Genomic DNA, 18552 nt, shown 5'->3' on the forward strand with positions numbered 1-18552 from the left:
TCCGTCATAGGCATATCCGTCATGGGCCACATGCACATCTGCAAGCATAACCGGACATTGCACACTCGAGGCGACAGAGAATGAGGCAACCGAGCACTGATAACGGCCGCGTGGGACCTTGTCAACGTGAAATAACACAACACCGCCCTTGTGGGGCCTACAGGAGGTGACACACTACTGACACTGATCATGTGGGACCTACACGAGGTGACACACTACTGAAACTGACCATGTGGACCTGCATGAGGTGACACACTTCTGATACTGAGCATGTGGGACCTACACGAGGTGACACTACTGAAACTGACCATGTGGAACTACATGAGGTGACACCTTTTGACGCTGAGCATGTGGGACCTCATGAGGTGATACACTACCGACACTGACATGTGGACCTACGCGAGGTGACACACTGCTGACACTGACCGCGTGGAACCCGCACGATGGTGACACACTGCTGACACTGACCATACGGGAGCTTCACGAGGCGATCTGTTCGGCGGGGGCCGTCTCTTGCTGGGGCCGCATCACGTCCGGAAGCTCAGGCGGCGTCGAGTAGGGCACCACCTCGGGGGCCTCAAACTCGCCTGCGACGTGGGACACGGTGGAGCTTCAGTGCCACTCAAACTCGCCAGCAGCGTCGTGCACGGCGACCGCACGGCGCCAGCCGAAGCGGTCTCGAATGACGGACACAGTCCTGTCTCGAACTCATCCTTGACGTCCGACCAGTGCCGCCGAGCCAACAAGAGCGACGTCCAACGAGGTCACACTCAGAGTTACACCCAAGCTCGTGAGGTCACACTCAGGAGTTACATCGTAAGTCACGAGGTGACGCCCAGGAGAGTTACAACGAAGCTCGTGAGGTCGCAACCCAGGGGTTACAACGAAGCTCCCGAGATCACACTCAGGGGTTATAACGGCGCTCGGAAGATCACACTCAGGGGTTATAACGGAGCTCGCGAGGTCACACTCAGAAGAGCTGCACCCAAGTTCGTGAGGTCACACTCACGATAGTTACACCGCTGCCCCCTAAGTCGCCCTCAGGGGATCACACAGGCCGACACGCTGCACCATTTGCGCACGAGCCGAGCCGACGACGTCCCACAAGGACAAGCCGCGGCACAACTCGGGGCACCGCGACTGACATTCACCGAGATTAGACACGACACCGACGCTCGGCACAGTTGGGACCGCTGGGACCCGGGGCCGGACGGGGTCACATGTCAAAGCCCGGCACGACTGGGATCGCTGGGACCCGAGGCTGCACGGGGCCACGTGGAGCCGACCTCAGCCGTCAGAGGAGGGCCGCAGCTGCGCACATCACAGGCGGATGGTGCGGCGCGTAGCAAAATCAGACACTGCCACCGAGCCTGAAGCTTGCGTCTGAAGACAACGAAGCGAGCATGTGCAGCGGACCCTGCTGACCGCAGAGCCGGCGTGAGAAGCACAGGAGCTAAAGACAAAAGGCGGACTAAGGCCTTATTTTGCAGGCGAGGCCGCAGATTGGGGCCAACCCGGAACGGCGTGGCACACTTACCATCCTCTTGCCGGAAGCAAAGGACCAGTGTGGCCGGCTTGTGCGCCTGCGCCGTCGATGACGTCAGGCCGCAGTCCTGCGCGGCGGAGGCGGCGTGTCACTGGCCGGCAGGATAAGAGTGACGCCATCGACATGGCAAACCACACAACGGACTGCATGGGTGGCATGACACTACAGTGACGTTACAAACACAGGAACGCCATTGGACGACACAGGAAGCGAGGCAGTTTTTCTCACGCGCGCGTTACGTAAAAGTCCTGGGAAAACAACTCGCATCTGGAAAATTTTACCCATGACCCGCGGTTGAGTCGGCGTCATGCGTCATGGAGCAGCTTCGAACGATAATATCCTCAATCATGCGGCGGATCAGGAGTGAGAACTGGGGCAAGTTCCCAGCAAGCGGATGAAACAGCCGTCAATATGCCACGCCCCCCACCGGGCGATCGCCGCCCGCGAGCACTTCAGACGTCCAAAGAGTTTCCAGTACAGCCCGCCAACGCCACGCGAACGGACGCGGACCTGATGACCTGGCGCGGCACTAGGGGCCGGAGCCAAGCCTCGTCTTCCGCTGCGAGAGGACTGGGCATGGCGGAAGGGGGGGGGGGGGCAAAGTGCAGCAGAACCGGGAGGGAGGCCCCCATAGGTTCTGGCTGTCCCCCAGCAATCAGTGTTGGCTTTGGCCCGCCACCGGCGCGCGGCCAGAAAAGACCACGCCCGGCCCACCAAGGGGGCCCATGGCACGTGCCGACCCGCCTCGAGGGGAACATGTGTCTCAACGTCGGCTTCCTTCATGCCGTCACGGATGCCCCCCCCCCCCTCACCACCACCACCCAACCACCCAACCACCCAACCACCCACCCACCACCCCACCCGACGATGGCGACGCAGCTGGCTCAGCGAACAGGGCTGGACTGGAGCACACACGCGAAGCGCGTGCGTCGAGCAGGAAAGACCCAAGAGGGGGGACGGGGGACGGGGAGGCTTTCATGGAGCGCTACAGAGCCCCCCCCCCCCCGCGACAAGAAGGGCGCGGCGAGACTTTGACCGGGCCAGAATACCTGAAGCGTCTTAGTGTCCTCCATCTCGGTCTCGTCCTTGAGCAGCTTCTGGTTCTCGGGCGCCACCTTCAGGATGCCCTCCAGGATTCGCTTCAGCTCCGCCACGGACGTGTTCTCCTTGGCGTCGGTGAAGATGGTGGTCTTCTGGCGCCGGATCATCATGTAAATGTCCATGGCTGGGCTGTTGCGGATAGGGTGCGCGGAGTCAGGCAGGGTCGTGTCATGTCATGTCACTGGGGGTTAACGACGCACTCAGCTGCTGAGGCTATATGGCGTCGCCTGCCTCTCACTCTGGCAGGAGGGGCGGGCACCGCGGGGAATCGAACCCGGTACCTCTGGTTTCCCAGACATGCAATGGCTATCGCAGACGCGTTAATCACTACATTACCGGCACCCCAGGTAGGGTCGTGCTTGATAGCTTCTTTCACGTGGTCAACTGGATTACAAAAGTAGCAAGATACAAGAAGGATCAAAAGTGCCAAAATACAAGAAAAAACCTCTACCAGTAACCTGGCGGGTTGTCGGTGATGGTTTCGACGCCAATTTTTCGGACAATATTTGAACTCAATGGCGTGTAGAATGGACGCAAATGCAAATGACTAAAAGCACATACGGATTGCGGTTCTGATGGTGGTAAATTAATCATCCCACTGTGCTGCTGTTTGCAACTGGTGTCCGCATTCGGACGAGTTTCTAATCTCAGTTTGAGTGGGAATAACGCTGGGAATTGAATTCATGACTGACAGAAGAACAAGAGCCTGCGGTCTCATAATGCATTATAGATGACGCACTAGCTGGGGCGCCCAGCGAAGTCCAGATAATGAATTCATTCATGCTAAAGCGGTGCGACCTGCAGTGTTCCATCTGACTCCATATTGCAAATAATCGGACTCCCGCTGTAGGCATTCGTCTTTGTCCTTGCATTTACCGTTGGACATGTTCCAATGACAGCGCCAGCTGATCTGGGTGCGACGCATTTAAGCATGAAATTCGCCGACTACGACCTCTAAACAATGCCACAGTTCCAGCTTTCAACTTCACAGAAGCAAAGGGCAGCGAGTACAATACAAACCGCAGAAGTCACACATCAGTTCGGATCGCTCGGTAGCCGTCAATGCCGCAGAGCAGCTCACAACGTCCCACTGCGTCGTTGCTTGCACACGTGACTGGACCAGTGGGCGCCCTGCATGACACATGCCCCAGGTGCTACCCCCCCCCCCCCCCCCCCCCTCCACTGCAGTCTGCTATCCGGCTTGAGCTCTCACCAGCGAACACCCGGGTGTAGGGAAGTCACGCGCGACGCAAATGCTAGCAAGTGGAAGCTGGCGCCTGGAAATGACCTCCAGCAATGCTATCAACAATTTGTGTTTGTTGTGTTAAAACATGTATGAGTTCTGATGCAAAAATCACCCTTACAGGAGATTCTGATTAAATAGTGTTATCAAACACACATTGATACAGCTTTCCAGACAATTCAATGTTTAAAGGTGTTACTTATGACCATGGGTGACAATGCTTGCTGGAAAATGTTATGTATGTCAATGCATATGATGTACATGTATATGTAATACATCTGTATGTTATGCATGTCAATACCTGCTCGCCAAGATCACTAATACAGTGCCTCTTGGCATATTGAATATTTTCTCATACAAGCTTGCTCCCAAATGACAGGAAATGAAGCTGTTTTACTCACTATGGAAGGCATATTTACACATATTATGATAGCATATTAAATGAAAAATAAGGAAGGACAACTGTGCATAATGAGACTTCCTAGAGAAACCAAGACCAGATGCTGTTTTGCATCCAAAAGTGAAGCATCATTTTCGACCCTAACACCACACTGAAGCATAAAATGGCACACAATTGTGTTGCTTGCCTGACATCAAAAGCAAATTGACATGTGACATGGCATGACAAATGAAACTGAAAGCCATTCATCATAAAACAATGCATTGTTAGCAGGAATGGGACACCAGGAAATTGCATGATTCACCAGCCAATAATACTGAAATATCAGCCAATTAGCCTAAAATGCAATGACCTAATGGACATCTAATCAAAGTGTGTGGAAGCTTACCTTTGCATAGCATGAACACAGCAAATGTCAAACTGCACAGACTCCCTACAATGTCAATGACAGATTAAGCAGTCCCATTTCTTAGGCTGGCAAAAGGTTAAATCTCACCATCATTTCAACTCAAGTCAGGGTACTAATAGTGTAATAGTTAACCTGCACAGGTACAAGGTTTGACTACCAACAGTACCCACACTCCCTGCCAGGGTAAGAGGCAAGCAATGCCATGTAGCCTCAGCAACTGAGTTTGTTGTAAATCCCCAATAGCACAGGCACTCAACTTACATCAATCAAAATTGCACTACATCACATGCATAAAGGCATTAATACCAGTATAAATTCCACTGACTGCATCATCCTTGGACACTTGATTTGTATCAGCAATGGGTTATCAGTAATTAGTAATCTTGACCTCACTTGGCATGGTTGCATCTTAATGATCAGCATGCTGTTCACAAAAGGGATGTCTCAAATTTATTTTGGAGGTAAGGTAGTGCAGTCCTACTCTAGATGACCAATGTTGGTGTTAATGTTGGAAAGTGGTACTCCTGCATATATAGTATATTGTTATATGGCTTCACAATTGCAATTAATGGGAAAGCAAACATTGCCCACCAACATCACATCAAAATGTGGTTTCTGTTTGCAGCCAACAGTAACCTGTACTGGGAGCCAAATATCCATTGTAGCCAGCTAACCCTAAAACCCCAATAATCATCATCAGCAACCTATATTTTGACAATCTTGGGATGTTATATGAAACACCAACTGACAGCAAGCAGCAAAACACCAATATACATCAGCACCCATAGCCAACAGGGAAAAACCTGCATCTTGAAAGTCATACCCTTCAGAAATGCAAATGTCATATTTTGTTCCAACTGAAACTTACTTTTCTGATGCTGTGAAATTTGGTGTGCACTTGTTAGCCTTCAAAACCAGATGCTATGACATCACCACCAGTCTCCTCAAACACCAATCTCTGTTGCTAGGGGTGCACATCAAGGATATCACTCAAAGGTTCCATGATACATCTTTAGACATATATTGTAACTTTTTCTGAACACATGGTATAACTGCACATTGTGAGCCTGTACAAGCTGTTCCCAACACCGCAACTGTGCCTTTTATTTCAAGCTTGTTCACAGGAAATACCAAGGATATATCAGCTCTTTACAATTGCCTTACTGCAGTCAGACTTTTCAGAACCATAGTGATTACATATCACCTCTTTTTTGCATCAAAGATTTCATGAACAACTCAGGTGAGGTGGGAAGTGTGAGGATGGTCAGAAGATATGATTTCACATATTTTTTGTTGAAAGAGTAAAAAACAGGGAAAATAAGCCAAATCATGAACTTGGCATCTGCCATTCTGGCATAACACCTCATATCTTTTGCCTATTGGTTGCAGAAGTATTACACAAAATGCAGAATCAAATGCGAGTGAAGCAGTCACCATAGCAAAATATAACTATTGTGCATACATGGAAACAGAGATGTAAATTTAATACAAAGAAGAAACACTATAGGACAAAATGAGCTTTACAGGAGATACTTATGGCATAAGAAAATGAGGTTAATATACAAAAAGTGAATTGCATTACATTAGATTACCAGCATTCACTGCATTTCAACCTAATTAAGATGAAAGGCACGCAGTAAGCTACAAGATAACAGACCATAGAAGCCTGTAGTTACACACATAGGGTACCTAACGCAATTACTGGTCCGCAGGGCAACGCCAAGCATGCAAGAACGCTGAAAGCGCCATAATGACTTATCATGTTTTTGTGACTGGAGCTGAAATACACTTCCCCGCACAAATCATTACAAATAAACTTACGTTTATTCTAAGTAAACTAAACGAGAATAATTCCCTGAGGAAACAACAGTACTAAGTTCCTTTTCTCAGCCGCCCGTCCACCAATCAGCCACCAACTTCGAACAACTCATGCCAGTGATGACAATCAAGACGCACGAGTGGATGCAAGGAATGTTGTAAACGAGGCTGAAACAAGAACACCTGCTGAGGTACCACGATAATGACGTCAATGCGACACTAAAAGTCCAAAACGTTAAAAGCGTCTGTAAAATAGTTTTTGGCCGTCGTGTCTGGTTTTCCTTCAGCTTTTAGGGCAGACCTGTAATATTTTAGAAAAGACACGAAGCGAACTGTCCCATGTCCAGTCTACAAAAAATACATTCACTGCGTCGGACGCCCGCAAGGCATCGGCGCACTGAGGAGGAACTAAACGGCCAACCAAATGTTTTGAAATGAAGGCGCATGAAAAACCTGGCGCATTGTGATCCATCGACCAGCTTTCAAAATTCTCATCAGCCTATATCCATGCCGTATTTTGACATCTACACTGTGGCTTTGACTTGCATGACTTCGTGGCTGCAAAACCGTGAGGCAGAATCCTGTAATTATAGAATATTAGTGACTACTGGCATTCAAGGCCCAGTATAAAAAAGCAATTGCGAGCCAGTAACCACACCAATGGCCCGCAAAAAAACCAGAAGGAGCTAGATCAAGGTCAAGATCTGTTCTGATCTGATCAAGAAAAACAGATCTGCCCCAACTCAAATGTAGGGCACACTGTTCTGTCTCCATGGATGACACTTTTCGAATTGCGATGTTTATGTTATGCATTGTCCTAAACAGTCAGGAATCCTACTCCCCCCCCCCCCAAAAAAAGCACATCAAACTGAAATCAATGTATGCGTGTTAACGCCGGTCAGCACGGCGGTCTTCTGCGGACTAGATCCCTGAATGCGGGGGAGGCGGGGGAGGGGGGGGGGGGGGAGGATGGCCGCGAGCTGTCATCTTAAAAACAACTGAGTCTCTAATGACGGTGGATGTATCCGATATCCGGTGTCCGATATCGACTCAGGTCAGTCTGCCACAGAAACACTAAGACGGCGACTGGGACGCTTCCGCCAGCCCTCCCTTCCCCGGCCATACGAGAGGTATCGGAAGAGGGGGAGGGGGGGGGGGGGGTATTGGCGCCAAGTCGCCGCCGCCGGCCCCTCCCCGGAGGATAATTACAGGGAGCGGCAACCGCCCCTGGTGGCCGGCACGGGCGTCCCGGCTGGGACGGTGTCGCCCCCGCTACACCCGACGCCGCCAGGGGTGCTTCAGCCACTAACCAGTGTATGCGTGTGTGGGGAGGCAAGAATCGTTTTTGATATCTTCTGCTAGCTGTAAAGCGTCATAGGCGTAGTCAGCATCACATAATACGACGCGCGTGCACTGCTGCTTTATAGGACTCCGACCATTCGCAACAGGCACCATCTGCGGACTAATGCTCCGTTTTCCTCGACTGCAGCGGTAATCCCGCCTGTGCGGCGATCTTGGCTCGCCCCTGTTCGCCGCTATCTCCGGCATCACCCGACAGCGTGGGTGGCGCCGGACGGGCGCCTCTGAGGCGGCAGGACTCCCCGGATGGAGGGAGACACGAGGCGTCAGGGCGTCGTGGGAAGCAGTGGGACGGCGCTGTGCAGCATTACCCTCAGCGTGCTTTAAACGTTTAGTTGCTTGAATTCCTTACTCAAGTGACACCACATTGTTGCCGTTGCTAGCGGGGCTTTTTCAATTTGTTGTGCATGAATCACACTGCTTTGGCATCACCTTCCCGCTGTTGCTACCGGACTTTAAATATATTTGTCCTGCCGATCCCCTACTTGCAGGAGGCTAGCATCAGAGCCCCGCTCACAGAAGCTTCCGCGAAGTTGCCGGGGAAGCTTTGCTTCCAGAAACGTAGCCTTTTGCAGTGCACTTAGCAAGTCTTTTAGTGTCGGGACAAACCCCGCCGCTTGAGTGGTCCGCAGCGGGCGAGCGCGGCATTGGGTTGGGTGTGCTTGGCCAGACGGTTGCTAATCCACTGTTGGTGATACACCCCTGGCCCATTTTGCCGTCATTTGCTCATGCACATCGTATCTTAGTTGTCATCCGGGATATCGGCTATCCGACATTTCCATTTTGGTGTGAAAAAGCGTGATAACATGAGCACGTCAAGTGTAGCCGACAGGCACACATCACAGAAAAGAGATTTTACACTTACACTTTGCATGAACAACATTTTTGCGTCACGTTTAGATACATGTTAGTTTTCAGGGGATCCCCAAATGTGTCTTACCATTTGGCAGAAGTGAAGTTGAGGCTGCTGCTGTTATAGTCCATGCGATTACCACTGTTTGCACTATTGCGTTTAAGCAGGCGGTGGTGATAATCATTCAATATGGGCTAGATTCTTTACCCAGACTTCTCCAACATAATTATCTATAGGTGGTAGCCGGGCCTACTTTGACCGCTACAAGACGTACAGTTATTAGAGGCAGATTTCAACGGTTTGCGCACTACTGCCGTGTTCACTTCTTTGCGCATTCTAGACAATCTAAAGCGAGCGTTCCACGTTTGAATAAGGTTTTGAGCTGAATCCTTGAAGATCATTCGGTGCAGTTTATCACCCCACCCTTCCCAATACCTAAACTCCTAAGTTTCTTAGCTACATGCCTGCAAAAATGTGCAGACTATTCATTCAGAATATCTCAAGATTATCCAGGCATCTGTGATGATGATGTGAGAATGTATCACCGAATCATAGCGTAGCAAATTATCTCACACTTCAGGCGAACACTTCCGTGTTCGAAGCGACAGCGCACGGACAGCCGGCGTGTGTGTGTTGTGTGTGTGTGTGTGTGTGTGGTGTGTGTGTGTGTGTGTGTGGTGTGTGTGTGTGGTGTGTGTGTGTGTGTGTGTGTGTGTGTGTGTTGTGTGTGTGTGTGTGTGTGTGTGTGTGTGTGTGTGTGTGTGTGTGTGTGTGTGTGTGTGTGTGGGCGCGGGGGGTGGGAGGGTGCTAAGCCGGCACGGCTTGGTTGTCCAACGAGCAGATTAGCGCAGCCTGGTTGCGGTCGGGTTTCGCGTCGTATAATAATGTGTGAGGGGGTGCAGTCATTTCGTCTCTTTTTGGAAAAACCCACCCGTTGAGTTAGTGGGTGAAACCGGTGAGGAGTTTGCAAGATTTCATGAGAGTATGTCCAGGTCACGAACTGTCAACCTTGTGATGTCAATTTCCGCCCAATTCTTGGCACAGGAACCGTAACTCATAGGTCTTTTCACCCGGCACTCGCGATTTTACACTGTAAAGCCGGTTCAAGGTGCTCTTTTCACCTACCATACCAATAACTACTATGTTGGATTACAGACATGCAATGCAAAATTAAACCACACGTGGTGATAGGCGCTCCGATTGAAGACAATCACTTCCCCCATTCATGGTCCACGACTATATCTCAAAATCGGCACGAACGAAAAGTGAGCAATTCGCATGCAACAGGTTTCTTGGTCCGTGAGAGAACCTGTTGTCCGTGTCCACTTGGTCCGTGTCCACTTGAAAGAGAACTTGTCAAAAAAGGCAAATCAAATGAGCAAGCCAACTGGCGCATAGGCGTGGGTTTATGCCTGGTAAGGCCGGGGGAGGGGGAGAGGCATCACACGTCATGTTCCTCCGGGCCCTCTATGAGGAAAGGCATGCAATCCGTAAAATCCGCCAAAAGAGCACCAAGAAGTAAAATATCTCATTGATTCTCCGACGTCTGTTAATGCATGACGATGAATGTTCTAAGATCCCTCCCTTTCTAGAACGGCTTACATCTTCTGACCGCATTAGCGATTACCGTTTTGATCACAAGGATTCGCAAACCCCACTGGCTACCCTCTGGAGGACTTCATGACTTGGGCAAACCTCGCAACTCCCCGCGCTGCCTGCCCTTCCTGCCAGGGCGAGAGACAAGCACCGCCATATAACTTCAGCAACTGAAGGCGTCGTTAAGTCGTTACGACAACGAGTTGCGTAAGCCCAAGGGCACTGGGCACCCATAGATAATGGAACACGGGTTGGGCAGAATACAGATTTTGGGGCAGGCACGGCACGGGTAACATGTTAACGCAATGTTGGGTCGCAGCCAATGGGGCTTAACGACGCGCTCAGTAGCTGGAGCTATATGACGTCACCTGCCTCTCACCCTGGCAGGTAGGCTGAGCACCGCGGGGAATCTTATCCTTATCTCCGGTTCTCCAGACCTGCAAACTCGCCGCTGCGCTGTTCGTGACGGGCAGTGTCGGTTAGACACTTTAAGAGATACATCGCAACGGTTCTGCTTGGACAGCTTTTGGTCTTCTTTGCTCTAGTTTTGCAGTCTTAAGTAAGTCGTCTTTTACTTACACTGTTTTTGTAATTATGAACACAAGATTAAGTCTAAGCGTTCTTCAAAGTCTCCAATCCAAACCTGAAGTGTTTGGGAATGCAAACGGGTCGGTAACGGGCGGTAACGTGAGCGGCTGATTAGAAATGGTAGTGTGGTGTGCACGGGCACAACTCACATGCGGCGGCTGGATTGGGTAAATTATGCATTGCCCGTGAAGGTCATCGTCTCCTGTTCCTCAAAAACTGCGAGTAAAACCCGACGGAAGTCTGAGCTTGAATTGCAATTCACGCGCGCTGGCGCATGCGCATTCGAATCATCTCCTTTATATTTCAGTGTCGCGAGTGGAATGGAATAGCCCTGTTCATTTAACATTTTAAATGATACTTTGCGATCCACTCTAACTGCACGGGGCTCACTTAGCGCATGTCTCCCCTCTTGCGGAGGTAATGCGATCCCTCGACGCGTCTTGCCGGATATTTTTGAGACTTGGTGGCGTGGCGAGCTACCTGATCATGTCAGTGTGCTGAAAAAGGTGTCGGAGGGCTATTATTGTCGTGGAAGACGTCCACAGTCAGAATGGTTAAATTAAACGTTGCTGACATACTGCTGGACCGTAAATCTACAACTGAACGACTATGTAGCTGGCTGTGTATCTGATGTTTTTTCGCGCAATAATACCGGCTAAGATGGAAGGAGTGTCGCACCTTGGGGCGTATTTTTAAAAGAAAATTAGGTAGGGAAACCTCAAAATTTGCGAGTCTTATAATGGCACTGGGAAAGTGCCACTACACACCGTTGAGATATCATAAGGATATCATTTTGGATTAGTTTTGCGTCCAGATTACGCTGTTAAAGGGAGTGTTCCACATTTATATGGGGGGGGGGGGAGGTTGAACTGAAACAGCCATCTTGAGGGCCTGTTCGTGCTGTTCACAATCCTGTCCTTCTTAAGACCTAAGCCACTCTAGTTTTCTGAGCTACACGCCCGGAAAATGTGGACAGGTGTTTCGGGAAGAGTATTTCAAAGTCACCTTCTTGGCATTTATGACGACATAACAAGGTCATTCAAACCTCCCCATTCCATAAGCCAAGCGGCGATCAAGGCCAAGACAAATGTAGTTGTCGAGGCGCTCGTATCTGGCGTTCGTGAGCGCGATTTCCAGGTATAACCGTCGTTAATTGGTTCTCAATCAGCGTTATGCAAGGTGTGATGACGTTAGCAAGCCATCACGCATTGAGGAGCATATCTATTTAACAGAGAATCATGCTGTCTAGAGCAGTCTTTTCCACTTAAAAAGTATACCACAAGCTATGAGTGAGCTTGTTCCATCATATCTACTGATTACGTCAATATATTTAAACGTGAAACATTCCCTTTAACGTTTGTTACAGCACTAAGCCTCTTCCCTGCAGACACGACTGCCGTTGTCGTGACAACCAACGTGTGCACCTCTGCTGGTTCAAGTAGAAATGACGTCTAGGATTGTTCCAACGGACAAGGGTCTGCTACCGAGAAGTGTATTACTCGAAGTTGGAACCCGTGTGTCACATATATTGTGTTATGCACCCATCCTCAAGGCCAAAGTGTGCCTCAAAAAGAGCCGCTCTGGAGAGCGCCGTAGAGAAGAAATAAAGCCATAGCATAACGCCTCGTTGAATTTGCGGCACAATAGCTCCATGTTTGCGTAGCTTTTTGTGTAAATAGCGTATTTCAAGATTTCGTCGCATTTATCACATACACATTGTAACACATCAGTGATGCAAACACTACAGAACGCACACGCTTGAAAAGTAAAACAACTTACATGTATTAAGCTTATAGTGGTGAGCAGGAAGTCAGTGACATCTCTCCGCTGGATAGGCTACTACTTCAAATTGAAATTATGCGCTATTCAGAAGGATTTCGAGAAAACTGGGCGTTTGTAATCAAATTGCCCGTGTCCGATGCAGCATTCAGTGAAAAATACAAAAAATGGTGGATGCTCCCTTCAAAGTGCTTTGAAAAGTTACAAGGATTAAACTTCTAGTGTATCAACCGTCTCCACCTACTGGGCATTATACGCCAATGACGTTATCGTGAATCAACCAAAGACTACGCATATTTTATTCATACACACACTATTCACATTTCAACTCCGGCCTTTTCAGAGGCATTTCAGCAGGCTTCAGCGCAACCTCCTATAACCCGAAAGGAAACATTCTTCACTATCGGTGCGGGCTTCGAGGGGGTGGGATGGGGGGGGTCTATCAGTCACGTCCTATATTCCGGGATGGACGGCACAGCTTCATCCGCCATGCTAACTTGTTTTAGGATAACCTTTCTGTAAACGTCTTAGGCCTGGTGTCGGGCGAATTCTATTTTGTCCAGTGCACAAAGCCGAAAATTCTATGTTACTGCACATTCTATCATGACGACCAATAATACTAGAAAACATAACAATATTTCCACTCATGACGACCATCAATACAGGGAAACATAATAACCTTTTCAAAACCAGGATTTGTGTTACATTGTTTGGTAAACTTGCCACGTTCAAATGGCATTGCCGTCAAATCTGCTGGCATGACTCAACGTGCGACGGAGTTGTGTCCAGAAGCATCGCATGACGCTTATCAGGGGCGGAGCCCCGCCCTGGTTTCCCTCGGTACGCTCATAATGAGGCTAGCCCGACGTATTGCCCGCACTCAAAGGGAGTATTCCACATTTGTGTGAAGTGTTGAACTGGAATAGCCATCTTGAGCACCATTCGGTGCAGCTCAGAGCCCTGCCCTATTTAATATCTGAGGTCCATCTAGTTCCTAAGCTACAGTTCCGCAAAGATGCGCAGACTTTTTCGTGCCGACTGTTTTAGGATCACCCATGCATCCATGACGTCATAATTATGCTATTCAAATCCTACCATTCCACTTGTCATGCAGAGCCGAAGGCCATAAAAAACATGTGTCAAGTCGTTTACATCTGGCGTTGGTGAGCACGATTTTCAGATATAACGGGCCGTTAATTGACTCTCTCTCTCATCAATGCTGTGCATGGTTAGAAAACGCAACCCAGCAATGACGTATTGAGAAACATATTTACTGCAGAGAGATATTATGGTTTGTTTAGAGCAGCCTTTTCCGATCAAAAGTATTTCAATAACTATAAGTGCTCTTATCTCATAATATCGGATGATTGCTTCCGTACCTTTAAATTATGGAACAATTCCATGTAAGAGGAGTGTTCCACATTTGTGTGGAGTTTGAACTGGACAAGCCTCTTGAAGATTATTCTGTACAGTTCATAGCCCCGGCTGGGCAAAGGTTTGGTAGCCCTGTACATTTCAAAAATCTTCCAGTTTTTGAGCAACACGTGCGTACCGAGATGCGCAGACACATTTCGTGCAAACTGTTCCAAGGTCACCCAGGCATCCATGAAGCCATGATATCGTCATTAAGACTCTGTTATTCCGTCGCCATGCGGCGTTCAAGGTAAAAATATTATTTTCGATTCGTTCATATTTGACTGTCGTGAGCATGTTTTCCATATACAGGGCCATCAGTTGGCTGCCAATCACATTTGCGGAACTGGTGCAAGTTTTCAACGCGAAATGCGTTTTGTGCAGTAATAAACCAGGAGCTGTACATTCTTGCTAGTTGTTACGAAATTAATATGTGTAATCCAATAACTTAAGAAAACGATGTAACCGAATATGTGAATATGAGTAGCCCTTAACCAAACTCACGGATAAACATGCAAGAAACCACGAAAAGGGTCAAAATACGAGCATCTATCGATACTTGGTTTAGCACACATTTAGCACCGGTTGAGCACCTCTCGGAGACTGAAGGACTACAAGTGAGTTTTTTCCTACAAGCGTTCCATAACACAATCCAACGATCTGATGTTTAGCGGTATTTTTGCTAAATAGAGAAATTTTGTTGTCTAGAACAACATTTTATTAAAAGATCTCTACAGTTTCGAGTGAGCTTATTTCATCAAACCTGATGCTTTCTTCAAAATATTTATGTGTGGACAGTCCGTTTATTTAAGATAAAGCTTTGTTCAGTTTCATGATTCTTGTGAAATTCCTAAGATCGGTTGCACTAATCAGAACATGTTTTATCTTTCAAAACTAAAATAAAAAAAAACAACTTGTTTTATTTCAGTAAAATAAGAACATGCAGCTTGGTCCAAGAGTGAACCAGGTGGATCTCATGATGATAACTCGAATTTGAATTATGAGCCAGTTGATAGCTGCGCATAAGTGGCCACCACAGTTATGCGTAAAATATCCCGAGCGAAGGCTTCATCATCCAGCGCTGGCAAAACCGCTTAGCTCATCTAGCGGCGGTACCCTAGCTCAGCTTGTTCACAATGCCGCTAGAGGCGCTGTCGTCACGCCGCCTGCCCGGCAGGAGGTCGTGTTTTCGGCGGCGCGCCGCGTCAGTCGACTGGCAGTCGACAGCGGGCCGCGGGCGGCGGAGAACGCGAGTGCGGAGTCGGGGTAGTGCGCGGAGCGCGATGCGGTAACCGCCTGCGCGTGAAGAGACATCATGCGGCTGACGTTGACCGCGATCTTGCTATGCCTGTGTGGCGGAGCGCAGACGCTGCACAAGGCGGCGCCGGCCAAATTTACGATGGAGGAGCTCCTGGAGATGACGGTCCCGCGCCGCATCTCGCAGAACATCGATGCCGACCCCTGCAAAGGAAGTAAGTGCGCTGGGAGGGTGGCAGGGGGCGGGGAGGGGGGGGGGGGGGGCGTGTGATGCCCGACGCCAGCGCTGCGAGCGGGCAGGATGCGTGGGCTACATGACGCCCCGACCCAGCACCGTGCGTGTTGTAGTACACCGCCGGATGGGTTGGCTGGGGGCTTCCGATTCTGTGGATACGGACCGACCCCCAATCTGATTCAGCCCAGAGGTTTCCAGATGAGCTTATGCGCCTTATGAGGTCCGAAAGGTCAAGTACGCGCTGCAACTTCGCTGGCACGGGAGCAGGGAAATGCCCAGGCCCCGGCTCGACGCATGACGACCACCCCTCCCAAGTGGCCCGATCCGAAAGAGGCCGTGCCTGTTTGCTGAGGCAAAGTGCGCCGCTGCTGCCCGCGATGTAAACAAGCAGGACAACACCGACCCCGCCTGTGCCGTCGCTACGCTGCTGTGGCTGGAGGATGTTGGGAAAGTGTCCGTCAACAAATACCGGAATGAGTAGTATCTTTCAACGACAAGGTGATTAAGTTGCGCATGCGTCAATGAGCGACGATGTGGCCGCGGCCCCAGCTGCCATACCGTATGTCGCGCGCCTGCGTGATGTTACGCAGGGGCAATTGATACCGGAGGTTCTCTCAACCTGGGGAGGATGGCGGGAGAGGGGGGGGGGGGGCGAGGGCGGCGAGAACCATTTGCAATGATTTATTACCAGTCGATGCCCATGGCGTCAGTATGTGAATCATTCAGAAATTAGAGTGGATCAGCCCCTAGCCGCTGGACCCGCCTCCGCCACCGCCCCTCCCCCTGTTCCGTGTACCTCTTGAGGAGTGACATTTTCTGCATGTGCCGGGATGAGCTGCAGTGCGTATGCGAAATATTTAGCTTCTCCACCCTACTGCCAGCCTGATCATTTTCATCTAAATCAAGTCAAGAAGAAGAGCCTACTTGTGGGGATGCGTTGACTAACGACCAGAGAGCTTCGTCAAGCTCGTCAACCGTTTTTTCGTAACTAACCCCTTTTACCAAATATGTGACTCCCTTTTGTGAATTATCTTCCCTGACTTCCGTGCTCCACACGGAAAGTACAGCTAGCCCGGGAGACCCTGCGTCTTAAAGCAAAACGGTCGTCCCCAGACCATGGTGGTCTTCAGGCTATAGATGACCTTCTTCAAACTTCATAAACATTCCCGTTATATCACGCAGACACTTCCCACGCATGAGGAAGTGTTTCATCAGGCACGAGGCCAAACTCACGGACGTTTTATTCATGAATGATTGAGGAGTGCAATATGAAGGGCAAATCAAAAGGTGCAAACCTGAATGCAAAACTGCATGGCTTTACATTTTCATGTCATGAAACTTAGCCTATTTTGAATGAACAGCGATGTTTCGGGTTAGGTGGTGTTCTCAGGTCATGCGTCGAGCCTCTGAAAAAAATTGAGGGTTTGCCTCAAAACCTCGATGTCATAGTCATTTGGACTGTGGCCTCTTCAAAGAAACGACCTTATAGATATTTTGCAACAACTTCCTTCACGGTGCAACGACCCGAAGAATGATTCCAGCATTAGATCGCCAGTAAATCGCCATATCGTTACTAGATCGCGAGATCGTCACTAGATCGTTATGCTAACACGGCGTGACACTTTCCGCTTAACACGTGAGCGCGACGCTATCTGTTGTGGACAAACACCGTGCAGGGCTCCGTGACCAAAAGCGAGACGCCTCTGACGCCGTCGTTAGTGTGTGGCGTCCGGCCTGGCTTCCCCTGGGCACAAACGTGTTGCGCAAATCACACCAACGCCCAATCCGTACGTCATCGGCGGAGACGAAACGTCAGAGGAACCGGGTGAACGATCAGACCTGCCTGGTAAACACTGTAAACATGGTAAACACATCTGCCTGGTAACTGTTGCTCATATAAGTGTGTTGGTGCCGGTAGGTGTGTCCTGACACCGGTGTGTCCTGACACCAGGCAGGCGTGTCCCGACACCGTTGCCGTGTCCTGACACCAGGCAGGCTTGTTCTGGTACCGGTGTCGTGTCCCGACACCAGGTAGACGTGTCTTGACACCGGGTATGGTAGATTGGTGCCTTGCCGACTGCGGGACACGCTGTGCTCCTCCTCTGTGCCGGTCCAAGTACCGCTCCAGTGCCAACGGTGCGCATGAGGTACCGGCGCCACTGCCTGTACCGCAGAACCGAAGCACCGCGCATCCTCTCCTGGGCTAAAGACGTGTCACCAAGGTGCACCACAAAGGGGCGAGCCCCGGTCCCCGGGGCCGTAACCCGGAAGCAAGACCGGCCAGTCCACGGCTGAGACAATTACTCAGCGCCGTGGCTCGTTGACAACATGCTCTTCCGCGTGATAAGTGGCCTGGCCTGGTGGGACACGAGGACGTGCCGCTGGTCTGAGTCGTCATTCGTCACCGAGGACGGAGCATTCATCTCGGCGACGGCTCAGCTATTCGCCTGCTCTTCGTCTTCCCCGCCGTGGTGCCGCACCCGGTTCATCCGTCTTCGTCGCAACCCGTTCCGAGTCGTTCTCCTCGGTACGCTCCTGCTATGTTCTCTTCTCGCTACCGCCCATTCACCTGTCCTTCTCTAGATACTCTCCCGTCTCATTTTCATCTCCTCGCTATTCCTCCTGACACGCCATCCCACCCTGGTATCCTCTCGTATTGTCTGCCTTGGAATCCTCCTGGTCCCTTTTCTTAGTTATCTTCTCCCTTATCTCTGGCATCTCCCCCCTCCCCCACGCCATCACGATGCTGTGACTCTCCTGTACCACTGCGGCCACATACAGGCCATAGGCGACGATCGAGAAGCGCATGGCAACAGCACACATGACGTCACCAGAACGGCCAGCCAATTAAAACGGGCCTTTTCGGCGTTCTTCCGCGGCTGACCGTTTTTTGTTAGAGGTGCTGCTGGGCGAGCGGCTGGCCCCGATGGTCGACACTCAATCACAGCCGTGCCG

The 18552-nt window shown here is 50.2% G+C and overlaps 1 protein-coding gene across 4 annotated transcripts; it reads right to left on the reverse strand.

The window, feature by feature from the left end:
• Positions 1 to 468: 468 nt before the first annotated feature.
• On the reverse strand, positions 469 to 6610 carry LOC119104548 (elongin-B-like). Of its 4 annotated transcripts, none has more exons than XM_037228265.1 (4): positions 6521 to 6610; positions 2596 to 2776; positions 1538 to 1613; positions 469 to 587 (listed from the first exon to the last, which is right to left on the reverse strand). In XM_037228265.1, the coding sequence occupies exons 2-4, from the start codon at positions 2767 to 2769 to the stop codon at positions 481 to 483; spliced, it is 357 nt and encodes a 118-aa protein (XP_037084160.1). In that variant the 5' UTR covers positions 2770 to 2776; positions 6521 to 6610; the 3' UTR covers positions 469 to 480. The 4 variants fall into 4 exon arrangements, with proteins under 4 accessions (XP_037084160.1, XP_037084159.1, XP_037084162.1 ...); XM_037228264.1 differs by lacking the exon at positions 6521 to 6610 and adding an exon at positions 6389 to 6446; XM_037228267.1 differs by lacking the exon at positions 6521 to 6610 and adding an exon at positions 6402 to 6420.
• Positions 6611 to 18552: the final 11942 nt, after the last annotated feature.

The sequence above is a fragment of the Pollicipes pollicipes genome, unplaced genomic scaffold (assembly GCF_011947565.3).
Source record: "Pollicipes pollicipes isolate AB1234 unplaced genomic scaffold, Ppol_2.1 Scaffold_6052;HRSCAF=7182_pilon_pilon_pilon, whole genome shotgun sequence".
NCBI lineage: Eukaryota > Metazoa > Arthropoda > Thecostraca > Pollicipedomorpha > Pollicipedidae > Pollicipes > Pollicipes pollicipes.

Coding starts and splice junctions, on each gene's coding strand:
- LOC119104548 (XM_037228264.1), bottom strand. CDS start 6,426: ATGCTTGGCGTTGCCCTGCGGACCAGTAATTGCGTTAG. Junction 2,777..6,388: donor CGGACCAGTAATTGCGTTAG/GTACCCTATGTG, acceptor TATCCGCAACAG/CCCAGCCATGGACATTTACA. Junction 1,614..2,595: donor AGGACACTAAGACGCTTCAG/GTATTCTGGCCC, acceptor TCCGCCGCGCAG/GACTGCGGCCTGACGTCATC.